Source organism: Canis lupus, chromosome 28, assembly GCF_011100685.1.
Source record: "Canis lupus familiaris isolate Mischka breed German Shepherd chromosome 28, alternate assembly UU_Cfam_GSD_1.0, whole genome shotgun sequence".
NCBI classification, from domain to species: domain Eukaryota; kingdom Metazoa; phylum Chordata; class Mammalia; order Carnivora; family Canidae; genus Canis; species Canis lupus.
The window spans coordinates 34,465,426-34,492,970 of record NC_049249.1 but is presented as its reverse complement, the minus strand read 5'-3'; the positions used below and the strand labels follow the sequence as shown (position 1 = coordinate 34,492,970).

Genomic DNA, 27,545 nt, shown 5'->3' with positions numbered 1-27,545 from the left:
CTCAATAGTTGCAGGAGACAGAGTAGAATCCGAAAGGGATACAGGCCACATTTAAAAATCCCCCTGAAAACAGACGACTGCCTTGGGTTTTGGAAGAGATACATCACTTACCAGCAATGGCTCCCACGGAATCCAGAATGCACTTGTTAGCCGGCAGATCCTCATTCGGACGCAGTTCTGTAGCTAAGACACTCGAAGGGCACCAAGTGCTGGAAGCTTCGGATGGTTAGGCTGACTCAGGCTGAGCAGTCTCTTCAAACAAGATCAGTCCTTACGTGAAAGGTGCCTTTGGGGGACTAAGACTTGGTGTTGTACTCAACTGACACCCAATACACACTCCTTGAAACCAACAGAAACATCTTAGGAACTTGTGTTCTCAGATTTCCCCCGAAACCATCCTTACCCAAACTCTGGGTGCTGGTGAGTTTTCGTGACCATTACGACACTGTAGTAAGTCTCCTGAGAGTGGCCGGAATGACTACACCGAGACGAGGCCTTTCTGGGCACGCAAACATGAAAAACAATGGTACCGTGATTAAATAGGTTTTTATTGTCACATTGAACTGCTTTGTCAGATATACATTGTAGGTTTCAGTATGGCATAAAAATAAAGATATTTTCCTGAATGTCAAAATCTGAACAGAGGAGATGGCAATGGCACTTAAAAAAAAATAATAAATTCACACTGGCGCTGAAGCCGCTAGAAGGGAGCTGATAAAAACCGCAACGCGTTTGCAGATAAAGTGGTCTGCAACGTTTCAAATCCAATGGCAGTGGTGTAAGGCCAACAAAACCATGAGAGCAGGAAAACACAGACCCCACAGCGTGGCTCTCTGAAGAACGGCAGTTTTAATATTTCAGTCTACACTGTGTAATTTCATATTGATACTGAAGCTCAGGGAGTAAACTTCTCTCCAACAAAATGAAACTACTTTTTCAGAACCCGGATTTGAAGCCTATTTGACACCTTCCTTATTCTCACAGGTTTTAGCTAATTCAAAGGAAAGGCAGTTATGATTTCCCAAAGCGTTATAACTTCGTGGGCTGACCTCATCACATACGGTGGGTCTCGTCATTTCCAAACCAGAAGCCTAACGTGCTCACGAATGTCTTTAGTGGTTTCACACATTCTGGGCAAAACTAGAAAACAAGCAGTAATTAAATAAAAATATAAGTGCATCCCAACAGAAAGTCTCTACACATTCCGCCTCTATCCTCCAAACAGCAATTAAAAAAAAAATAAGTATGGTTATTCAGATTTAAAATGAATCTTTATTCACCAAGATTCCCAAACAGTTTATTAAACGTGTTTTCCTCCACAAGTAAAACTAATACTAGGATTTGTCAGAAGAGCTAAATGAATTATTTCCCTTATGTATGAACTCAGCTAAATCCAGTGTCTGGAATCTGTTCATCATAAAACCCAGGTCTGGAGCATAACTCTCTTCTCTAATCCACTGCTGTGTGTCCTTCATCTTTAAGACTCCAGAACAGAGACCATAAACGTGGCTAGTGCAACATAGCAGTCACGGTAATTCCCCAAAAGAAAAATAAGTAATTTATTTTATGACATACTTATTTGGATGATTACTTACTGGTAATTAGTATTTCTACTTTTTTTTTTTAAAGGCAACCATTTTAAGTGACAATATATATCAGGCTAGTAGAAAAAAGTTGAAACAAAGCCCTCTCTTTTGATCTCACAAAGTCATGCAGACAAGAGAAGGTACATCCGATTTGTTCCAATCAGGCTTCTTGGAATTATCAAAATTTCTTTCTGGCAAAGATGAATTTGGCTCATCATAGAAAGGTTCTTTGAAGGCTGCTGCTAAACTCGTTTCCCTTTGAAAAAGTAAATTTCAAGGCATGATAGTGCAAGAGGTAAGTTTTTGATTTATAGAACATTTATAGACTAATTGTGCTTAGTCTCTAATTTCCAATTTATTTTAAAGAACAGAAACTATGTTGATAAGTTTCACTTTGCCTAAATTTACCAGTACATCCATGAATCGCACCAGAATTAGGACAATTTGATTATCTTAATGATTCTGTCATGAAATCTGCACACTGTGTCTGCAGGTGAGAACCAGCGACATGAGGCTCCTACCAGTTCTGTGCCCGAGGACCCTCCTGTTGGGTGGCCAGGGGTCTGAGAAAGCAGTTCTCCCCCCAGATTAAGTCCTCAAAAAACTCTCTCAATAAGCAATTAAGAAAAACAGTGCTAAGTGGAGAGTTTCTTTGTTCAGCTAAATCTGGGAGGTCTGAGTGTTCCTGGAGCCCCCGTCGGGATGTGTCATGGGTCGAGAATCCCTCGAATGGGAGTATTCACTGTTAGAGGGTTCTGTGGGGTCAATCAAATTTTCATAATCACTGTCATCTGATTCCTCAATGCTGTCTCCAGCTGCTCTTTGGGAAGGAGGAAGGTCTGTGCCACTTCCAGGATACTTCAGTCCAGCACTGGTGGAAGCAAAATTGGAAGAACCCACGGCTTGAGGTCGAGGCATAAAGACACTGGTTTCCATGCGAGAATGGCTCAAAGTACTTTCTTGATTGTTTGGGTGAAAATCAGAATAAGGGGGAGGAGGATCAGAGGCCTCTGCATCTCCAAGTGTACTTCTACCTTCAGCAGCAAGCCCAGAATAGGGCATCCGAGGGCTGAACGCTGGCCCCAAACTTTCAGATGGCACCTGTCTGCTGATCATCGCCTGCTGCAATCCTGGACAAAAACAGAAAGAAAACTATAACATTTTCTCTTTTTCACAGCTTTGCATCTCAATGCATTACATGGTCAACCTGAATGTTCTGGGAAATGGCAACTGATGACGACTCTTAATTATCTGACATTTGCATAGTACTTCATAATTTACAAATCCTGTTGCTATACATTCATTTAAGCTTCAGAAAACCTTCTGAAGTATTGTCATCATCATTAATATCATTGCTTCCAAATTATTAGGCAAAGAAACCAGAGTTCAGAAAGGTGAAGTGACTTCACTAAGGGAGTGGCTAGAAGTGGAGCCCTGATACTCACACGCAGGTCTTTTAACTGCAGGTCCTGTGCTATCTCCCTCCCCCATTGCTCACTGTGCTCTCAGACTGTGGGGATGGAAGGATGAAATAAACAATCCTTAAAAGTTTAAAAGCCCTGTATTAGATGGCCATTTTCTAGGTTCCAAGCCATAAATATAGCACCTTTTTAAGATGGTAACCTGGGATCAAGACCTGAGCCGAAGGCAGACACTTGACCAACTAAGCCATCCAGGGACCCTTTCTCTCTCTTTTTAATGTAAGCTCTATACTCAACGTGGGTCTCGAACTCACAATCCTGAGATCAAGAGCCAGCCAGGCGCCCGATATGGCACATTTTTATGCATACTCTGGTATAGTCCAGGGTATATCTGGACTCAGATATCTGAGTCCCCAGCTCTGAAAAATACTGGTACAGAATTTAGAAAAGAACAAGGAAAATCATCCATAATTCTATCACCCAGATAACACTTAGACGTTTGGTGTAAAGAGGACAAGATTTGGGGTTAAAAGATGTAAATTTTAGGGATCCCTGGGTGGCACAGCAGTTTGGCGCCTGCCTTTGGCCCAGGGCGCGATCCTGGAGACCCGGGATCCAATCCCACATCGGGCTCCCGGTGCATGGAGCCTGCTTCTCCCTCTGCCTATGTCTCTGCCTCTCTCTCTCTCTGTGACTATCATAAAATAAAAAAAAAAAAAAAAAATTAAAAATAAAAATTAAAAAAAAGTCTTTAAAAAAAAAAGATCTAAATTTTAGATGTCAGCCCCTCCCCCCTTTTGTGAATTCCAGTTTTATTATCCAGCCTTGTGTGTGTGTGTGTGTGTGTGTGTGTGTGTGTGTATTTTAAATACAGCTGAGATTATATGTTTAGGCCATTTTATTATCCTGCTGTTTCCACTTAAGGTTACATACTCAGCATTATCCCACATCATTAAAAATTCGCTTCAGGGATCCCTGGGTGGCGCAGCGGTTTAGCGCCTGCCTTTGGCCCGGGGCGTGATCCTGAAGACCCAGATCCCACGTCGGGCTCCCGGTGCATGGAGCCTGCTTCTCCCTCTGCCTATGTCTCTGCCTCTCTCTCTCTCTCTCTCTGTGTGACTATCATAAATAAATAAAAATTAAAAAAAAATTCACTTCAATGGCTGTACAATATTCCACCATATAGATATGCCATAATTTGGGGCAACTGAGTGGCTTAGTGGGTTACGCAGCTGCCTTCGGCTCAGGTCATAACCCAGGGTCCTGAGATCGAGCCCCATGTCAGGCTCCCTGCTCAACAGACAGTTGGCTTCTCCCTCTCCCTCTGTGCTCTTACTCTCCCTCTGGCTTTTGTTCTCAAATAAATAAATAAAATCTTAAAAAAAAAAAAAAAAAAGAAAGACAGGCCATAATTTATTCAACTATTCTACTGCTATTTATTCAACTACTCCAATAGATTGTTTCTCAGACTTTAGAATTATAAAGTCGTGACTAATATTCTTGGACTTAAATCTGTCTGCATTTCTGATTATTTCTCAAAAATATAACACTAAAAATGAATCAGATATCATTTACTCGGAAATATGAATTATATTTTAATTGGTTTCCAAGTATTCTTATTAAATTAGAAAGGTTATAAATTTAATGTACAAATGTTAAGTCTGGTGGTATTATAGCAAACAGGTCTGTTTCCATGCTGGAATCAATAGATTCTTGGGCCTTATTCTCATTCAAGCAGCTGGTTCCTTAGCTTAATTGTATCCATTCATCCATAGCTACCAAAAACCAGACATTCAAAGCCTTTGTTGTGACCTTATGAATCAAATATGAAGTGAAAAGGATACTAGGTAATTCCTTTATGTTGCTATGTGAGGAACACAGGACACAGTCCCTACACGCTTAGGTTTGCCAGGATTAACTCCGTAAGAAAAACCACAGCTCCTGTAAACAGGTAACCGTAGTCAACACACGCACAGGTCTGCAGCACACACTTCTTGGGATTTACTTTAACTTGCTTTAGCCTTTCTACTTTTATCTTCTTTTTCTTCTAGTTCCAGATACTTGAAAGTACTTCTCTTCTGGAAGTACAAGTGAATGTTCTTTCACAAACAGCCTCATGTGGAGCTTGACAAATGTAGAAGGATTGCTGTGATTCATCCTATGGCTTGATGTTTGCAACAAGAGGTTTCCCTGGTATCAAATGGTGAAATTAATAGGAAACTCACTTCTTTCTTGTTCCTTTTCGTTTTTCCTCTGAGTGATTTGTCTTCTTAATTTGTTCACTTCTGCCTGACAAGATTCAACAACTCGCTCACTCTTTTCTACATCTGCACACACTGCCTGAGGGAAAAATGACAACAGGAACAATTAGTTTCAAATCCAAGCACAAAGCATTCCATGAAGATAACACTGATTGCGACCCTAGGAAGAGCCCAAATGCTTTATCAAGTTAAAAAGACACAAAGTAGAACAAAATCATGAAGGTCCAAGGGACCAGTATTGTTGTTCACTGACTTGCGTTCTTAATATTGTTAAGATGATTATGCTATTTAGCCTATAAATTCTTGAAAAGTTAGGGCAAATTGGAAATATTTAATTTTTGCCCTTGATTATTCATTTTTTATTAAAATGAAAAAAGGATTTTTGATACCAGTCTACCACACAAAGGATGAACGAAAGACAGGAATGAGAAGCTTTCAACTTTATAACCAACAATCAAAAATCAGATGTCACAAATAGATCTAACAGAAAATATTTATAAGTAGGGAGAGTGGAAAAGAAAGTAAGTTTCAACTGGTGTTTGCAAAGTGGGCCTTATTCATTTGGCAGTGAAATGCAGAACAGCCACTTTGAAGTCCGCTAGACAGTGCCGATAATCTGAAAAGAGCATGGTCACGAATTTAGGACAAAAAGCTGTTTTTTACTGCACGTTCTTTCCATAGCAGAAATCCCAGAAACAGCTGGAAAGTAGGCCAGTCACCAGTTTGCCTGTTTCAAGTTCCCTATCCTGCTAAGTGGGCCGTGACCTGGTCGGGACCATGGACACTGGAAACTGCCTATTGTATGCTTTCTTCTTTAGCCCCAGGCTAATCATTCTGCTTTCTTCTTTTTCAGCAGCTGCCTAAATTCCCTTCTCTATTCCTTGGGACTTCTTCCTCAAAGCTAGGCTTTCTCCAGGCCTGGGAGAGCGTCTTCAGCTCTACCACTCTCCTTCTTGTTCTCAAAGCCTCTTTTGTTTTTATGGTTTAGGGCAAATTACTCCTAAGAACACACTGGGGATGATGAAAAGATCGTGGGAAAGTACTGTTAGCACCTAGCTCAGTAAGTGGCTGGCAGGAGATGTTTCCATAAATATTTGTTGCATGAATGCCTAGGAATGAACAGGCTCCACTGCGATCCTCCCACTCGATGGAAGCAGCTGTGGGCAAAGCGAGTGACCCAGAGCGAAGGAGCAGGGCTGTACCGGTTAGCGGTGCCCTCTGATGCAGTCTCACCTCCGAGTGTACTGATGGAGACAGCTGGGTTCTTAGCAATCCTTTAAACTCAGAATAGATTTCCCAAAAGAAAACTGTTATAAATGGGGTCACGAGTATTTAGAATAGTAATACTAACGCAGTACTTCAGACTCTACTTCAGGCACATAAGGAGATGGCCTTTTGTAGGCTGGCATGTGAACTAGCCTGCACATCTGAGATTAGTTTGGGAAAGCATATTCTGACGCTTGGATCATGATTCATTTGTCAGCTGAGAGATTATTAAGAATTAAAGTAGAATTAAAAGCACGTGGGCATTATAAATAAGGTGAAAACTACTAGGTAAATCAGTTACCTGCACTTTCTCCTGAAGTGCGTTATAAACCTGATAAATCGCCCTGATGTCTTTCATGACTCCATCCTTGTCAAAAAAGTCAGTACTGGAAGACAGGAAAAAGATGTCACAAAATTATTATAACTGCTAGGAACCTGGAAGGCATTTTCCCATCACTTCCACCTTGATCTACTATGTAAAGGCTGCAACTCCAAATGACTGTCTCAGCAACAATGCCCACACTACTAGATGTACAGAAGACAAATAGAAAAGAACCCCTGTGACCAAGATAACTTAAAAAATAATAAAAAGTTACACATTTTTCAGTGGCCACATTTAGCTTTTGGAACTTTGGAAATATACAGATTCTGTCCAAACTTTTATATCAAAAAAAAAAAATTGCAGCAGTGTTAAAAAAAAAAAGATTATTGGTAAAAATAAACTAAATTTTTGATAAGCATAAAATTCTGACATACAGGGGTGGTGGTCTGGAGGATAGCCTGACTACATTTTTCAGTTTAAATCACATCAAACTTGATTTCACATGTCTCCATAAATCTGTTAAATACTGTTCACAAAAGACAGGAAGACATTTTCATTTCACTTTCAACTCACCCATGCTCTTTGATAACTTTGGCGTAACTCTGAGAAGTATTTGGCACTGAAGATACTTTATACTCCTGCTGGCTAGTATTGCCTAGATTGGGGATAGCAAGGGATATCCTTTGATTATACCTGCAGGAGGATCAAGAGAGATCATGTTAAAGGCGCTGCTCATCCTGATCCGTGGGTCTTGGCAGTAGGAGCTGAAGTCTCTACACTGGTGAACTAATAGGTCTCATGGTGCCGCACCTGCTTGCACAGACAACCCCAGGATGCCCGAGTTAGTAGAAACTCAACTGTAAACTCCTGGAGAGCAGAGGTCATGTCCCCATAGCAACCAGCAGTGCTAAGGAGGTTGTACAAGTTCAGGAAAATACCCACTGATTGATTAATTAATGAAACCTTGTGAATGGCTATTTAACAATTTGTTTTCATTGATGTCAACATAATATAGTCTACAAGTGAATTTCCAGAAGGAAATCTTTCTACTATTTATAGATAGACATCATAATCTTTTTTTTTTTTTTTTTTGCTTTCACAAGTTCACAATGCAAAACCCTCATTAACCAGCAGGTGGATCAATTTTATAATTCTGTCTTTGAAATCGGTTTTAAAATTATAGACTTCCAGAAGCAGTAAAACTGTATTTCTACATAATGGATTATGGAGAAGCAAATGATGATTTCCAGCTGTTTATTCCTGTAAGAATTTATGCATAATTAACATATCTTGCTAATGCTTCTTGATTCAAAAACAATTTTAATTTATACAACTGACAGGAAAATACCTTCCCTCACTACAAAGAAAACTAGCTGAAGGAGAATTATAAAAGCTTTTCTTTAAAGATGTCATAAAATGCACATTCTCAAAGTTATAAACCAATTACAGGTACCAACATCTTTACTATTTGAGTCTATTAGGAACTCTTTCTTTTTTTTTTTTTTTTTTTTTTTAGGAACTCTTTCTTTACCTTCGATTTGGTCTAAAGAGAACATATTCTAAAGCATGAGTGGAATTGTTGGCGGTGGAGATGAAGCTGAAAAGAAGGAAGACGAGGTCGGGCACCCCAAGGATGCGAGTGAGCTGCTTATGGATAACCTGCTCTCTGTATGACATCTGCTGCTGTGTATTTCGCCGGAATCTGTACCACCCAATAACTTTCTACAATAAAAACAGAAGGAAAAGGATGAAAAGTTGCGTGAAATCTTAAGAATTTAATTCTGAAGGTATCCATACAAACACTTGTACACATGTTTCGTAGCAGCTTTACATGCAATAGCTCAAAACTAAAAAAACCCCAACTGTTCATTAACAAGTGAATGAATAAACAAAATTCCTAGAAGGAAACACAGGCAATAATCTTTTGACATCAACCACAGAAACATTTTCCTAGATAGGTTTCCTTTAGCAAGGGAACCAAAGCAACGATAAACTATTGGGACTGCATCAAAATAAAAAACTTGCAGGGACACCTGGGTGGCTCAGTGGTTGAGTGTCTACATTAGGCTCAGGGCGTGATCTTGGAGTGCCGGGATCAAGTCCCGCATTGCGCTCCTTGCGGGGAGCCTGCTTCTTCCTCTGCCTGTGTCTCTGCCTCTCTCTCTCTGTGTCTCTCATGAATAAATAAATAAAATCTTAAAAAAATAATAAAAATAAAAATAAAAAGCTGCACAGCAAAGAAAACAAAACTAAAAGACAACCTGCTGAATGGGAGAAGATATTTGCAAATGACATAACCAATAAGGGGTTACTATACAAAATATGTAAAGAACTCAAACGACTCAACACCAAAAAACAAACAAACAAAAAGAAATTTAAAAAATAGGCAGAGGACATGAATAGATATTTTGCCAAAGACATATGAAAGGATGCTCGACATCACTCATCATCAGGGAAATATAAATCAAAACCACAATGAGCTATCATCTCACACCTGTCAGGATAGCTAAAAAAAAAAAAAAAAAAAAAAAAACCACACAAGAAACAAGTCCAAAAGGAACCCTTTGTTCACACTGTTGGTGGGAATGCAAACTGGTATAGTTACTGTAGAAGACTGTATGGAGGTTTCTCAGAAAATTAAAAATAGAATTACCATATGATCCAGCAATCCCACTATTGGGTAATTACCCAAAATATACAAGAACTTGGGGCAACTGGGTGGCTCAGTGGTTGAGCATCTGCCTTTGGCTCAGGGCATGATCCCGGAGTCCTGGGATCAAGCCCCACATCGGGCTCCTTGTGAGGAGCCTGCTTCTCCCTCTGTCTATGTCTCTGCCCCTCTCTCTGTGTCTCTCATGAATAAATAAATAAAATCTGTTTCTCTGTGTGGGAAAAAAAAAATACAAGAACATGAATTTGAAGAGATACGCTCATACTTATTGTCTATTGCAGCATTACCTACAATAGCTGAAGTATGGAAGCAGCCCAAATGTCCATTGATAGATGAATGGATAAAGCAGTGGTGTGTATATACACATTGCAATATTAGCCAGAAAAAAGAATGAAATCCTACTATTTGCAACATGGATAGATCTAGAGAGTTTAATGCTAAATGAAAGAAGTCTGTAAGAGAAAAACAAACGCTACGTGCTTTTACTCATATGTGGAATTTAAGAAAAAATGAAGAAAGAAAAAAAGAGACAAACAAAAAAACAGACTTTTAAATACAGAGAACTGGTCACTGCCAGAGGGGAAGTGAAGGGGGGGATGGGTGAAACAGGTGAAGGAAATTAAGAGTACACTTATCATGATGAGCAATGAATACAGAACTGCTGAATTATATTATACATCTGAAGCTAATATTAACACTGTATATTAGTTATACTTGAATAATATATATATATTAAAAGGGCACAAGAAGATTTGCAAGGATACGTTATCTTATTATGTTGAGGTTTCATGGGTTTACGGATATTTCAAAACTTACTGAAGTATATACTGTAAATATGTGCAGTTTATTGTATGTCAATTATACCTCAATACAATGATGTAAGAAGTTAAGCTTCATCAGCTCTAACTATAGGATAACTAAACTGTCTAAGTGAATTAAACTGATATGCTTTCTGGAAGAACATCTCTTATAATGTGATCTGCTGGACATCTGAGAACTTACTATTGGGGTCACTCAAACCTGCAGAATTAGAATGTCCAAGGGTAGAACCAGGAATCTGAATTTAAGATAAGTTCCTTGAGTTTTTTCTTGTACACACTTAAGTTTGAAAATCTCTGTTGAAGAGACAATTAACTCTTTGTCAGAGAAACAATCTTTACATATTCTTTCTGTAAAACATACTTTTTAAGTGAAAATCCTGTTTTTAAGAAGTAAAGGTAGCTTAATATTGATAGTGTCTTTAAATTAACAGTAAATTAAGGGGTGCCTAGGTGGCACAGTCAGCTAAGTGTCTGAATCTTGATTTTGGCTCAGGTCATGATCTCAGAGCTCTGGGGTCAAGTCCTGCATTGGGCTCTGCACTCAGCACAGAGTCTGCTTGACTTTCTTTCTCCCTCTGCCCCTCTCACTCGTGCTCTCTAATAAATACATAAATCTTTCTAAAAAGTAATTAAATAAAAATTAATTAATTAACAGTAAATTTAGATTATGTTTTGGTACTTTCACGTAGGAAGGAAGTGAACCAATCTTTGCTGAGCCCCTGTGCCAGGCCCCCAGATAGTTATATGACAAATATTTTACTACTTGTTACAACCTTGGGGGACGCTTGGGCGGCTCAGTGGTTGAGCATCTGCCTTTGGGTCAGGTCCTGATCCCGAATTTCCGGGATCAAGTCCCACATCAGGCTCCCAGAGGGAGCCTGCTTCTCTCTCTGCCTCTCATGAATAAATAAATAAAATCTTTAAAAAAAAGAAGAAAACTGTTAATCTAGAAAACAAACTTAGAAAAAAAAAATTATCACAACCTTGGGAAGTAAGGAATGTTTTTTCCACTGGGTTCACATCCCATGCAAGGAATTGCAGGGAACAAAGAAACAGTTCCTGTCTTCATGGAGTATTACTGAACATAAACCATAACTTCCAATTACATTAAAGCAATTAATTCTGATATTCTTTATTTTTTTAATTTTTATTTTTTTAAGATTTTATTTTGTAAGTAATCTCTACATCCAATGTGAGGCTTGAACTTATAACCCCTATGTCAAAAGTTTCATGCTCTGCCACTAAGCCAGCAAGGCCACCCCCTGAAATTTTTTAAATAAAAAGAAAACCCAAACATTTCTGATTGTGTAAATCTTATAAAAGAGATGTTTTGTCCAAAGTCACTGAGTTAATGAGTAATAGCCTGTCTGCCTGTCCTTTCTACTGTACAATGGTAACTTTATAATTCCAAACGGGTCACATGATTGTGGCCATTACAAAGTGAAGAGTAGATTCTAACAAATTTCCAGGTGATGCTGACGCTGCTGGTCCAGGGACCACACTTTGAAAACCAAAGCTCCAGTTGAAGCCCCTCTACATGTAAAGATGGAGGGGAAAAAAGGCGCCCTCTGAACATTTACCTTCATTTAATGAAATGTTTAGATTAAAATACCATCGTTTATCCTTTCACAGTGGGGAAATCATAATGAATCATTTCACAATATATATCAAATTAACAATATCATTTCACAATATCAAATTAACACAATGTACACTTTAAATATCTTACAGTTTTTATATGTCAATTGTACCTCAGTAAAGCTGAAATAAAAAATGTAATACAGGGACACCTGGGTAGCTCAGTGGTTGAGCGTCTGCCTTCGGCTCAGGGTGTGATCCCGGAGTCTTGGGATCGAGTCCCACACTAGGCTTCCTGCATGGAGCCTAGTTCTCTCTCTGTATTTGAGAGCCACATACATTTTAATAAACATAGTTCTAATACGCTTTATGTATTTACTTACTACTGTGACAAAAATCTTTACTAGCTTGTATTTTTTAATGGATAATTCTAGCACCCAGAGGACTTTTAAAATTACTATGTATTTATTTTTATATGAATTCAACTTATTAAACTTTTGTTCAGTTCTTGTACTTTTTTTTCTTTCCTTTTTTTAAAAGTTTTATTTAGGTAATCTCTACACCCAAAGCGGTGCTCAAACTCACGACCCTGAGATCTAGAGTCACACACTCTTCTGAATGAGATAGCCAGGTACCCCAATTCTTAGAATTTTTCGATATTAGATTTGAAGCCTGACAACCAGAGTCAATTTTTTAAGAGTTTCTACCAGCATTTTCTTAAAAAGTTAATATTGATTAAATAGAAAAATACTTTCTACATGTTAGACATTGTTTAAAAGTACCCATGTATTTTTAAGCCTAATATTTTATTTCATTTTAAGTAGTCGCCATACCCAGTGTAGAGCTCAACACAGGGCTTGAACTCACAACCCAGAGATCAAGACCTGAGCTGGGATCAAGAGTCCAACGCTTAACCAGGTGCCCCTAAGCCTAATCTTTTAGATGTACCTTTGTAGATAGTACAATAACCCTTTTGAGGTGGTGACGCAATTTTCTATGTTTCCTGGGAGGGAAAAAACCAAACTAGAATCAACTATAAAGCTTTTCAGTCGCCAAATATTATGTGTCATCTTTGCTTTTGTACTAGAAATTTGGATTTTTGAAAAGAATCCCTAAAGAGTTCATAGAATTATAAAATTCCATAGGAGGGCAGCCCCGGTGGCGCAGCGGTTTAGCGCCACCTGCAGCCCAGGGCATGATCCTGGAGACCCTGGATCCAGCCAGTCCCACGTCGGGCTCTCTGCATGGAGCCTACTTCTCCCTCTGCCTGTGTCTCTGCCTCTCATTCTCTATCTGTGTCTCTATGAATAAATAAATAAAATCTTTTAAAAAAAAAAATTCCATAGGAAATACAATGAAATATTAACAATTCCATGGAAAATATAATTTCCAAGTAAATGGAAGCAAAAAACTCATGTATTTCTTTTAAAGATCTTATTTATTTGTTCCTAAGAGACACATAAAGAGAGGCACAGACATAGGCAAATAGAGAGAGAGGCTCTCCTCAGGAAGCCCGATACAGGACTTGATTCCAGGACCCAAGGATCACAACCTGAGCCAAAGGCAGACACTCAACCACTGAGCCACCTAGGCATCCCCAAAAACTCGTTTGTTTTTTTTTAAATTTTTATTTATTTATGATAGTCACACACAGAGAGAGAGAGAGAGAGGCAGAGACATAGGCAGAGGGAGAAGCAGGCTCCATGCACCGGGAGCCTGACGTGGGATTCGATCCCGGGTCTCCAGGATCGCGCCCTGGGCCAAAGGCAGTCGCTAAACTGCTGCGCCACCCAGGGATCCCCAAAACTCGTATTTTTAATTGCAAAGGGAAACATGAATAATTGTTCTAGTACAAAATTCTAGAACATCAAAATTATAGATAAACTTTTAATTTTTTTTAGAATCTTAGTCTCAGGAACTGCAAAGTTAACTCCAGCTAACAACCTATGGCTGGTATACTACAGATCAAAAACAGCAAATCCAATTTTTTAAAATTTTATTATTTTTTCAAGATTTTATTTATTTACTTGAGAGAGAGAGCATATGAGTGAGTAGATGGGGGGTAGGCAGTGGGAAAGGGAGAGAATATGAAGCAGAGGGCTCATTTAATTTTTTTTTTTCGGTAAGCTCCACGCCCAATGTGACGCTTGAACTCACAACCCAGAGATCAAGAGTTGCATGTTCTACTAACTGAGCCAACAAGCCCTCCCCAGCAAATCTGATTTTTAAACCTCCAAATTAATTTAGAAATGTGTCTTTATCTACTGCTGAAAAAACTACCTGGTAGAGTTCTTCTTTTCCAACTTATTTTCAATTATAAAACATTGTTACAAAAAACTTGCCACATAAAGTCCCCCTTCATCAGCTGCATCTCCCCACTCCCCTTCCCAAATTAAACATTTTTAAGTTTGGTTGCCTTCCTTCCAGATCTTTTCCTGTACATCTAAATACTCGTTCTGATTTTTGTTATTACATAAAAAGGCTCAAATTATAACACTGCTTTTTTCATGTAACACAACTTTGAGATCCTTCTAGGTCATTACACAAGAACTTCCCTCATTCTTTTTAAGGTCTGCCTCACATACCACAGTTCAGAAGTGCCAGCATACCTTACCTGACCGCTTCCCACTTGTGGACATTAAGATTGCTTTCAAAATTCTCGCTATTAAGCAAAGATGCAACAAAACATCCTTGTACGCTGGGTTCGGAGGCCAGACTGCTGGGTTTAAGCTTGGACTCCATCATTATTTGCTGGCAACCTTCAGCAATTTACTCACCCTTGCCGCCTCTGTTATAAAATGGGGATGGTAAGAACAGCAATTTACCTCCTATTTCCCACACCTGGAAAGTGCTTAGAATGTGGCCTGGCGAAGACTTAAAACTATTCACTAACACTAGCTTTTCATATCTTTGTGCCCAGATGCAAATGTTTACTCGGGCCAGATTCCTAGAGGCGGAAGTACATATTTAAAATTCTGTTATTGCAGGCACCTGGCTGGCTCAGTAGGTGAAGTGTGCAACTCTTGATCTCAAGGTCATGAGTTTAAGCCCCACGTTGGGCATAGAGATTACTTATAATAATAATAAAGAAAATAAAATAATAAAATTATGTTATTGCAAAACTCTTCTCCTAACTGTTATTAACTTACATTCTCACCAACTACAGCTTCCCCATTTCCCACAGCCTTACCAAAGCTGGGTATTAGCAATCTTTTTTTTTTTTTTTTTTTTTTTTTGTAATAGCAATCCTTTTACACTTTTGCTAATCTGATGGGTAAAAAAAAAAATAGTATCATGTTGTTTCAGTTTGCATTTCCTGACTGAAGATAAACATCTTTTCATTTATTTCTTGGTCATTTGTGGATTTCTTTTTTCTTTTGTGCATTTCCTATTCATATTCTTTATTCATTTTTGTCATTTAAAATTTTTTCATCTATTTAAAAAAAAATTGTTACTTTTAACATGCAGTGAGTGCTCTAGAAAACTGTGCTCCAATAAGAATTTTCATGGAATACATTCAGTTTTAGAAAGTATAAGAAAAGTTCATTGTCTAAAATATGAAACTAGGGGCACCTAAGTAGCAGGTGAGTTAAGTGTCTGTCTTTGGCTCAGGTCATGATCCCAGGGTCCTGGAATTGAGCCCTATGTCGGGCCTCCTGCTCAGTGGGGAGCCTGCTTCTCCCTCTCCTCCCCAGCTCATGCTGTCTCTATCTCTGTCTCCCTCTCAAATAAATAAATAAAATCTTAAAAAAAAAAAAAAAAACGAGGGGCATCTGGGTGGCTCAGTGGTTGAGCATCTGCCTTTGGCTCAGGTCATGATCCCAGAGTCCCAGGATCGAGTCTGATGCGGGCATCAGGCTCCCCATGGGGAGCCTGCTTCTGTCTCTGCCTCTCTCTGTGTGTTTCTTGTGAATAAATAAAATCTTAAGAAAGAAACAAACAAACAAACCAAATGGAATGAGGTTGGTGGCTGGGATAGGAAGGATGGACTCCCAAGAGATTCTAGAATATATGCTCCTGGGCAAGTCACTGAAAACAAGAAAGCTGGACAGTGATGCCTGTGACTGCTCTTAACTCCATTTTCCAGGTAGTCGGGGATGGGATCAGATTATGGAGAATGAGCACCTTCTGAGCCTGTCATCATCCACAAACCTGTCTGTCCTTTCTTCCAGCCTTCCCAGTCTTCCTTTCATCTTACCCGCTTGTCTTTCTGCTTTTCCAACTGACAGGACTACTGAGGTGGGCCATAGATGGGAAAGGACTTTAACGGCACTCTACTCCTGATGCCCCTCTTCAGACACCTGGGCACCAAGTCCCACAGTGCTTGTTCTTTTTTTCCACAAGTCATCTTTTAAAAGCTTTTTCATAATACAGGCTTCTAAACAAAGGCATTTTGTTTTCTATGTGACAAACTGAAAACTTTTAATAACTTTTTTTCCTCGAGGGATGGTTTAATAACAAATCTATTTTTCTGGAAATGACATTTCAAGGCAAAACCGCAAAACACACATATGGTACAACAGAGCAAATTATAAATGAGATCATCAGACAATGCTGCAGCAATAAAACTGGTTCATTTTCAATTCTATTCAGACTTGCTGACCAAAGATAATCAGAATGTTATATGCATATGTTGACAGAAATAATAAATACATGATCTTTTGGAAAAACATCTATGTTCAACATTAATTGAACTTGAAAGAGTAACATATCCAAAGATGGTTTAATTACAACTTACATTTTCTAGAATTATTTTTCCTGGTTATAAAATTAATGCATGGATATAAGATATCTGCAAAATTATTTTTTAAATTACAAAATAGAAAAATAAAACCGCCCAGAATCAACTCAACTATTTTTAACTCTCTATAGTTCCTGTTTTTCCTTCTGTTTTTACATAATGGAATCATATCATAAATACCTAAATTTTTTTCCATTGATAGCTCATAAACATTGTCTCACATCTGCAATTTACCCTTAAAATCTACCTAAGTCAACAGAACTCTCTATATTAATATCAAATCACAGTTTTATTTTACATTCCTTTCTGGTTTTAAATTTAGATGATAAGATAAAGAGTAATTTCCAAATCAGACTGGGCAACAAATAGGACATACCTTTCTCCGATCTTTAAGAATCCTGTCCAAACTCTCTTCGTTAACTTTGCTTGCATAGTCATAAAAACTGTTTTTTTTTTAAAGAGAAAATATACTTTATTAAAATTGCATAGTATTTTGACATGAATACACTTAGCCTTATGTGTCTATAGGTCACTGAATCCTAAAAGTTGAATCCTATAATCAAGATATAGTTAGATATAACTGCGTATCTTCAACAGCCATAGAGAGAAATCAATGTCAATGCTTTACTGATGATAGATATCTTTTGCCTCAATGAATACTCAAGAGACTGTTACATTCAAAAGGTATTACTTCCAAATGTGGGAGGTGCTGATTCCAAGTAATTAGGAAATGTGTGGTTTCCAATGGCTGTGACATCTTTTCCTTGTTTCTAAGTATCAGTTACTTAGAAACTTAGAAAGGGGGGGGGGATACAGTAGCTCATTTTCTGAAAAATGCAGAAAGGAAACGAACATCTGCTGAATGCTTAAGGGGCTTGTCAGTATGCTTTCTCATCTTATTTCATTTCATTCTTGCCTCAATGCTGGTAAGCAGGTATTAATACAGCACAACACGACCCAAGTTTTATTCCCATTTTTGTAGATAAAGATACCTAGGTTAAGTGACTTGCTCCAAAACACAGGTGGTAGATGGAAGAGCTGGGATTGGAAGCCAGGTCTGCCCCTCAAATAGACCTACCTGACCAGGATCCTATGGTGAGCAGGCCAGGCATAATGATGTGTGACCTCTCTTACCACTGGGTGTGCTTTTAGGAATGCCATCCTTCCTTCCTCCTCCCACCACAGTTAAGCCCAGGCCTCATAAAGTAGTATAAAAAACAAAAAACAAAAAATCCCACTGAACTGGGAATCAGGAGATACCAGCTCCAGCTCAGCTCTGCTTCTCATTGTACAATCTTGGGCAAGTCGCTTAACCTACGTGGTCTCCACTTCCCTTTTCACAAAAGAAAGAATTCTAAAGTTTCTTTCAGTTCTAAGAATTATAGGTCTATGATTTAAACTTAGTTAAATCCTTCTGGTACAACTCTACTGAAAGGTTTTTGAGGAATTCCTCAGAAGGGAAGGCAGGGCACACCTAGAAGAGCTTCACAGTCAGGACCAAATCGGACACTTTCATGGACCAAACACAGTGAATGTATGGACCAGGCCTGAATCATTTCACTTGCTCTGAGATTTTTCTCAAATGAACTGCTTGTCTTGGTTCCCACTCCTCTTTCAATTATGTAAATCTAAAAGTGATAAAGATCTCAGCTGCTTTCAGACTTTGTCCACAGGTAGCCATCTTACATGAGAACAATCCTCTGAATGAATTAATGGTTAAGTGTGCGGTGGGGGGGATAAAAGGGGGAGGTGGGTCCCCAGGAGTTCTTGGGTGCAAGGGCCTGGGTGTTTGGGCCAGCTGGGAATGGGGCAAGGATCAGGGGGAAAGCGGCAGGGGACATAGAACAGGCACAGATAGGCACCAAAATTTGTGGCAGGGGTTAAAGGAGTGCTGACCAGAACGTTGAATCCTACTAGTGTGGGCAGCTCTGGAAGAGAAGTACTAGCTTCTGGGAAGGTAGACCGTGCCCTTAGGGGGAAGTTTAAGAAAGAGTTGAAATCATCATACCAGCCCAGGTGGACGGCTCTGGGACTGATAGTGCAGGCAGAGGCTCCAATGTTGTCTGAGGAGAAGTCTGGTGGATGGGGGATACTGGCTCTTGTCTCCCTCACCCGCCCTTCTGAATGTGGCTCCTTCCATATCTTTCTCTTGCTGTTGTTTAGTTGGTCTTAGTGTATAACTAGTGTGTATTCACTAATATAGACACAAAAAGAAAGGTCCATGTTCTCCTTCCTTACATTTTAAAGTTGAACACTGAATATTTTTTATATACTTCTTAAAAACACCCATTAAATTCTCTTATCCATATGTGACCCTTGATTAACTTCCTGATCTGTGGCTGAAAAGCCCTTGCTTGGGAGGCTGCTTTCACTATAAACCACTGGGGAGCAAGATTTATACTGTCCCCTCCCCCTTTCCCAAACCTGACATAGTGCCACACATACATTGGGCACTCAATAAACAAGTGAATTTGGATGCCCTCAGTTATACCCATGACTGTATAGCCACAATCAGCTACAAGCCTAAATTCACTAGTTTTTAATCAATTAGTCTTTTAATAAGGACTAAAAGTGACAAAGAAGGATACAGCTTACCTAAAAAGTTTTGAACAAGGCTGATGATTATGGATTTCTGTAATCAGAAAGAAGGAACACAGCTTAGTTAGTCATGTAAGATACAGGCAAGTATAAAATAGCCCGTTTGTTTACCAAAACCTCAAACAATAAAAAGACAGTTTTTCTCTCCTAAATAGGTGCTGTGTGTACACTAGTGAAGGCAGTGTGTCTTAACACTTAAACTCAGGGACACTTTCTCAGAACTGCAGAACAAGTTCTGTTTCCATTTGCCCATACATGATGAGCACACATCTGAAAGCTTTTGTTCAAGAACATGCAGCTCTTGTGTGCCCTCATTTAATCTCACCTATTTAAATAAAGCGTAAGAGGGAAAAAGTAACAGCTAACTGGAAGCATTTAATCAAAGTAGACAAGCAGTATGAGGGCAGCTTGGAGAGAGGAGGGCCTAACCACCCTACCATCAATAACCCACTAATGGCTCAGGACAACTTGGACCAGGTGTTTTGATGGGGAAGGGAGGAAGAAACTCTGGAGGCCTGTTAACCCTTTCAAAGATGGTCAGCACCAAGGGAAACATGTCCTTTATAAAGCAGATCCTAATGGCTTCTGGAAAGACTGCTGTGATTAACCAGAGTGAACAATTCCTTCAAGCTCATCAGGGGGCTTAGGATTTGGGTTGCTTTGTAAGACCATGAGACTAATTAACCACTCGATCCTATTAATAACATTCTTCTGGACAGAGACTCATCACCTGTTGTTTAAAAAGCCACAGCTGCAGAGTTCCAGGCTGCAATTTTAATGCAATTAAAATAAAACCACGACCCTGGGGGCCATGGTACTATGCCCATTAGCTTCTGCACTGATGTCAATGCTGCCAAAACACACTCACAGATGCAATCCTTCTGCTGGAAAGACAAATTCATTGCTTGGCATGGCTTTTGACACTGTGATGCAAATAAGAAAACCTCACCCAGAAATTGTTCCTTCTTTTACCACCAAAACTAATACAGTAGAGCATATTACATTATTTCAGCGATACTATTAGTAAAGCAATTAGAATGTGGATCATTTGTAGCAAAAACTTTACAGAGAGTTCAGGAAAAAGAAAAACTCACCTTCTACTTTACAGGAAAAAATATTTTAAGAAAACCCCGAAAGTCAATTCTGAACTCCAAATACACACTGCTATCATCTACCACCAGACTTTTGTCATGATTTATAATTGGGATTAGAAGCACACTAAAGGGATCCCTGGGTGGCGCAGCGGTTTGGCACCTGCCTTTGGCGCAATCCTGGAGACCCGGGATCGAATCCCACATCAGGTTCCCGGTGCATGGAGCCTGCTTCTCCCTCTGCCTGTGTCTCTGCCTCTCTCTCTCTCTCTCTCTCTCTCTCTGTGACTATCATAAATAAAAAAAAAATTAAAAAAATAAAAAGAAGCACACTAAAGATATGCCCTAGGTATCACGTGGCATTTGCTAAAGGAAGTTGAACCTTTCTAAGACTTTTTGCAATGCCTAAGCACTCCATGGAGAAAACGGGGTGAAGGCCTCAAACACAATAAAGCTGTAGATTGGAATAAAGCTGGTTGCCACACTGGCTCATGGAGCTCTGGAAATAGGTAGGAGCAGGGCAGCCTCACCTGGGATTCTACAGACTGCCATGCTTCCAGAGCTCACCTAAAAGGCAGACTTGTCATCAGGTACATAAGGCATCTCTCTCTACAGGCATTTCCCTAGAAGGTCTCCCCCACGCCCCTACCCCATCCTCATCCGGCAGGCCGATCTTCCTCCCTCTGCTTCTCCTAGGGGTTGAGACAACAATTCCACTACTCCCTCTTCTATCCTTTCCAACAAATGCCGCGGTATCACCTAATTAAGGAAGCTCTCCAGTGGTTGTCTGCTCCCTCTCCTTCTAGAACTATGGGTGGACAGTTCTGCTTAAAGTGAGTCAGCCCAGCTTTGAAAATTAATATGTAGTCAACATAAAACGCGAGGCACCTGGCGTTCAGAATGCAGCACTCTATATGAAGTCCTTATTGTAGTAAAGGTCAAAGTGTCTGTGCATGGATTCAGACATTTGCAACAAAAAACAACTCTGGTCAATTTGTTTTATTTAAAACTTCTTATTCTGGAGGTTAGGCTATGCCAGAAAATTTCTTTACGCCACTGGTCGGGAATACTACTCATGGGACTTTACCTAATGTTTGGCCTTTCAACCCAGGTTTCAAGCCCCTGGTTTATGTTTCTAACATGTATTTGTTTTTAAAAGAAAACTATTTAGTTTTCTAGTCCAGCAAACACACTCTGCCCATGAAATCCACAATCATTTCACACAATGAACTGGATATAGCTAATAAATTAAACGTTGTGTGGCAGAAGATGGTTGTCATGGCACTGCATTAACTGGGATCCTATCGATTGGTACTTCTCCGTATCTACAATACCATGGAAACATATTTACTACAAGAACTAGAAGGTTTACGAATCAGATACAGTGCACAAAGCTGTAGAATTTGAATTACTTTAGCATTCTATTTCTTTAAGAATAAATAGAATATTCATCATAAGTGCTATTTTTGTGATCATGCTGGGTAAGAGAGCTTTTTTTGCATGGTCTGCTGTCAGTTAACTGTGCCTGGCATTTTAACCTTCATATTCCAAATTAGTTTTGAAAATCCAAGTACAAACAATAAAATTACATACATGTTCAATGAAACCAAATTATCTATTTTAGGATTTTAAAGAGTTAAGCAAAACAAAAACAAAAACCTCAGTGAAAGAAGTATACAGTATATCAAGTCTTTATTTAACAAGTCAGTACTGAAAAAAAAAAAATAAAAAAAAATAAAAAAAATAAACAAGTCAGTACTGTGGGGAGTGGGTTTTATAGCTTAGGTCCTTTAGGAAATGAACTGTTTCTTGTTTTCCCCCAATCCTAACCCCACCTCAATCCTTATCCTGGCCTTCCAATCCATGTACTAGAAAGCTATCAGAACTAGAAGGCTTGAAATTGATGATGTGGCCCCAACATAACCTAACCTTCCAGTAATATATCAAACCAGAAACCACTCACCTTCACATGTTCTGTATTTTCATCGCGTAGAAATAGGCCAGATTCCGTTACCTTATGCATGCACTCCTTGCTCTGTGTTCCCCTGAATACACCGCCCACTGACCCTAAGTTCATCTCCTTCCTGACACCTTTACTGATTTCACCCACTAGCAGCTTTCTTTTTTTTTTTTTCAACTGACGGGATTTTCTCCATTCCTTTCTTACAGTACTCATCTTGTACTGTTGTCTGATATTTCTTTCCACACCTCTGGAATATAGGGATGCATCTGGGTATTCCTCTCATTGCCTGGCACATGCCAGGCACATGCCCCACACACAGATGGACAGAGAATGGTGGCAGCATAAGTGAAATGTCCCTTGCTGTGTTCTGAGTATTCAGGATATGCTGCTGTTTGGTGACTTGTTCAAGGTGCAACTGAAAGGAGTTTGATCCCTATTTATCAAAAAAAAGACTGATCCAAAAGGGAAAGGGGAAAGAGAGAGAGACAGACAGACACTAATACAAAGACAGTGGATACATCTATATATAAAATACTCCTTTGTCTTCCCCAGCAATCACCCCAAAATCGACTTTTAGGTTTGTTCTTCAGAAAGCTGTGTAGACTTAGCAAATAGCTCACATAAACAAATGTGAATATCTTTGCTCAGTGCCTCCAGGGAGTACCAGCCCAACAGAACCTTTCATTACAGTATGTGGCGATGATGACAATGGGGAACAGCCCAATATGCAAACTAGGGGTTTGCTGTGGTGCAGAAGAGACAATCATGCGAGACAGCACACAGTGATTCAGTAAAAGACCAGTTGGTGGATAAGAGATAGCTTTACAAGCTACCTAAACTTACAGCCACGAACTGCAAGTTCACACTGACTTATAGAACATTTCATACCAGTTATCAGGGCAAATGATTTGCATTGTGAGTTTAGCTGCTTTCTATGTACTCTTTTTATCTTTCAGATTAAAGCCAGTTAAGGGCCAAAGAACAAAACAAACAGCATCAATATAGAAAAAGTATTTCTAAGCTCAGTGATAAACTCACCAATTACTTGCAGAAATTCTGTGTTGCTGATTTGTGAGTCACTGATGCTAAAGGTTTCTTCTTGTCTTACCTCTCCCAGCAGAAATCCTTCCTAAAAGTAATAAAAGAAAATAGATGCAGACTAAAAATAAAAATGATCCTTTTTACTGGAAGAGCAACTGGGGGCATTATAATTTTATAATAATTTTAACAATCCAAATTAAGCTTGCCATATAAACTACTACTCTATAAATCAATAAGACTAAAGCAATCTGAGATGTATCTATTAACTGGATTGCTTGAAAAAAGGATTCCATACACAATGAATTATTTTAATCCTTTCAAAAAAAGAGTTTTTTTGGGATTTTAACAAAATAAGTAGAGCGAATTCATTTCCTAAATCCTACTGAGTATAATAACCAATATCAAAAAAGCTCAGGAAGCAGAAATATTCCAAGGTTGTTTTCTCGAAACAGCTTACAATTTATTTCATTGTTTTAAAAGCACTGTTAACGACAGTAGGATAAAGAAGTTAACACAATGCACAACGAATTGCTCTTGTACAGGCTGTGGGAAATGAGGATTTCAGCAAATAAATCACTCACATGAATGTTCTTCCTTAATAAATGCCAAAGTCAGTTTCTTTACACCTTTGGAGAACGTATACCATAAATCCTGGATTACATAGCACATAACCTACTGTGTGAGCACTTGCTGTCATGTTCAGCGCAAGCACAGCTGGAGAACATTAACTCTATATGCCTCAGTAACTTCCCTATAGAGGCTGAACTAATAGGCTGCCTGCAATCTCCCTAGATAGCCACATGGCTTACTCCTTCCCTCCATTTGGCTCTTTACCCTAACAGCACCTTATCAGAGAGGCCTTCCCTGGCTGATGTAACAGAAACAGGGCGTGCCAGACTCTCTGTCCCTCCTCTGCGTTTTCTTCTGTCTTCTCACTGTCTGCCATATTACATCCTTACATTAACAAACGCCTACACCTACTAAAATATAAGCTCCGTGAGAGCAGGGACTTTGTGTTTGTTCACTGCTATATCTCAGCAACTAGCACAGTGTCCAATACATAGGAGGTGCTCAATAAATGCTGGCCAGGGCTATCTGTTGAAACAACCACCTTGTATTATATACCTTTCTATTCTAGGCTGACCCTTCAAATCAATTAAAGAGATACCCAGTTGGAATTTGTGGGGGTGAGGAGGGAGAGACAGATGCTTTACAGCATAGCTTTTGCATTGGATTTAGGGGAAGGAGTGTCCTAAATTTCCAAGTCATCATGTATAGGGCAATTATCAAACTTGAGTAATATACAGATCCCCCTTAAAAAAAACTTTCTCAAACCTGAAGGAGTGTTCATGACTTCTAGTTTGAGAAAGTGACTAAAGAAGCTTGTTTTATCCTATCAAAGTCTTTCAGTTACAAGTTCTCATGACAAAAGAGAAGCTTTCTCTTTGTAACAAGTTAATAAAAATTAAAGTGAAAATAATTATTTAATTCCTACAGAACTTTACACTCTAAGAACATATCTACAGACCTTAGTGTTCCACAGTCTAGAAACTGCCAAATTTAGAAAATAAAAATAAAGGATACCGTTAAATTTGAATTTCAGATAAACAACGAACAATTTTTATGTAATATTTAGGATATATTTACACTAAAAAATGATTTCCTATTTTTCTGAAATTCAAATGTAACTGAGTGTTCTGCATTTTATCTGGCAACTCTATCATAGTCCTCAGTTTGAAAAAGTTATTAGTGACAGCAAAACATTCTAAAACTAAGCACAAAGGAATACTTCTTATCTATTGGTCTGGATTATCCAAGCCATTGTTACTTTACAGCAGGAGAAGGTAAACTATGGTGTGTGGGCTAAATCTAGCCTCATGCCTGTTAGTGTACAGTCTACAAGCTAAGGATAGTTTCTACTTTTAAATGGCTGAAAAAATAGGAATTAATATTTCACGACAGGTGAAAATGATATAAGAAAATGATATAAAATTCAGAGTCCATAAATAAAGTTTTACTGGAAATAATGACCCTAATTAACTTATTGTCTATTGCTGTTTTCTCCGTACAACACCAGAATGGAGTAGTTGCTACAGAGACCAAAGGGCTCACAAAGCCTAAAATATCAACTTATCTTGAAAAAGCTTGCTAATCCCAACTCTACAAAATGAGTAGTTTTAAACTAATTTCCTGCCTGGATCAAAAAAAAAACAAAAAAAGAATATGCTACAAAAGCAAATTTTGCTTCAACTTAAAAATATATAATATTGACATTAACGTATCCCACATATGTAATTGTGAGAAGGTTAACATAACCAGCTGTGGTCATACAAAACACACCTGCAAACTACTGTCGTGGTGAAAATTTCCATGAGGTCTAGCACCGTGCCTGGCACGGTGTAGATATTAAAGGAAGAGCTCTTGAATTAAATTATAATAACAGGGGATCCTGGGTGGCTGAGCGGTTTAGCGCCTGCCTTTGGCCCAGGGCGCGATCCTGGAGTCCCAGGATTGAGTCCCACATCAGGCTCCCTGCATGGAGCCTGCTTCTCCCCACTCCTGTGTCTCTGCCATAAATAAATAAATGAATAAATGAATAAATGAATAAATGAATAAATGAATAAATGAATAAATGAATAAATGAATAAATAAATAAATAAATAAATAAATAAATAAATCTTTAAAAAATATATAATAATCTAAGTAACATGACCATCTCACTGCAGGTTGTAGAAAAACTACCCACTTGTCAACAGGTAGCTGTTTATCCTTACAGTAACCCTGCCTTTTACATAAACTGTGATGTTACAAGCTACTCCAAGAACTAGAGATGTTAAAAGGCAACGAAACCACATTTAATACTTCCATGGACGCTGGGAGTATCACAAACCACCTTTCTGTGGAACTGCATCACATTACTTAAACAGCTGGCTGTAGCATCAAAGGCCTTAGTGACCAGAGACACGGGCTAACCCTAGAGAAACCTATGTTGTACCTATTCCCATCGCTACTCTCTACCATCAACACTATAGACGCGAACAGTACCATGACTTCATGCCATCCAATTTACTAGCAGGGTGGCCTCCCTATAGATCAGTTTTTATTAATGGAAGCTAAGGTTGCAGACATCAAACCGAACCCAGTTCCTTATTCTCTAGTGCTGCATTTTGCTTTGTAATGATGACCACAAAACCCCCACACTTACTAAAGGAATTTGAGTAACTCCCATCTCTTAAAAAAAAAAAAAAAAATCACCTCTTCCGCTTGGTGGACAGATCAGACATGTACTTAAAGACAAAAAAAAAAAAAAAATTATCTAGTTTCGCAAAGAAACTTCCATCCGGGGCGAATGACATTAAAGGGCCGATTCGTACAATAAAGAGCCCGAAGCAGGGCAGGCAGCCTGCGCGTCTCCCATCCCTCCTACGGAGGCCTGTCGTTTCCCGATGTCGCTGCGACCAGCGCCGCGGGGCTCGGAACATCCGCCCGGGAGCTGAAGGTGCGACTTGCACGCAGGCGGACCCCACACCTAACGCTCCTGTCGTACGTTCTCCCGTTTTCCATGGAGGCGAAGAAAAGCGCGCGGGCGTTATCCCACAAGGATGCACAGTGACAGCCGTGGCTTCCCTCGTCGCGCCCCTCGGCCGCCGGGCGGGGCCGGGCGCCGAGACTGGAGCTCGGTCTCCCCGCTCCCTGCGGACCCCGGGGGCCCCCGCAAGTCTAGAAGCCCGACTCTCAGGGGGAGGGGGGCGGGCGCTCTTGACACCGCCGGCGGCCGACCGAGGCAGCGCTGCCAGGAGGGAGCGGGGCCAGGGGGCGGCAGGCACTGAGCGAGGGGGCCCATCCCGGGGGCCGAGGAGCGCCGGGTCCCCAGCTCCTCCGGCCGGCCCCGGAGCCCGGGAGCCCGGGAGCCCGGGAGCCCGGGGTGGGGGTGGGGGTGGGGCGGCGAGCCGCCGGTGGTCCCGGCTTGGCCGCCGGCCTGGGACGAAGGCTGGAAGCTCCAGCGGCCGCGGCGGGGGGCCCGGCACCTACGTGGTCCGCGTTGCTGTTGGCGCTGTGGAAACACACAGCGCTGAAGGTGTAGCCCGAAATGGAAGCCGCCATGATGGAAATCTCCAAATCCCCCATCATGCCCCGCGGAGGGCACACAGCCTTCCGGCCGGCCCCGCCCCTGGGCATCCTGGG

The 27,545-nt window shown here is 39.9% G+C and overlaps 1 protein-coding gene across 1 annotated transcript; it reads right to left on the bottom strand.

The window, feature by feature from the left end:
• Nucleotides 1-527: 527 nt before the first annotated feature.
• ABRAXAS2 (abraxas 2, BRISC complex subunit) lies at nucleotides 528-27,545 on the bottom strand. Its single transcript, XM_038579046.1, has 9 exons — nucleotides 27,393-27,545; nucleotides 23,358-23,448; nucleotides 19,263-19,299; nucleotides 17,044-17,110; nucleotides 8,388-8,578; nucleotides 7,430-7,549; nucleotides 6,836-6,920; nucleotides 5,233-5,347; nucleotides 528-2,716 (listed from the first exon to the last, which is right to left on the bottom strand). The coding sequence occupies exons 1-9, from the start codon at nucleotides 27,537-27,539 to the stop codon at nucleotides 2,247-2,249; spliced, it is 1,323 nt and encodes a 440-aa protein (XP_038434974.1). The 5' UTR covers nucleotides 27,540-27,545; the 3' UTR covers nucleotides 528-2,246.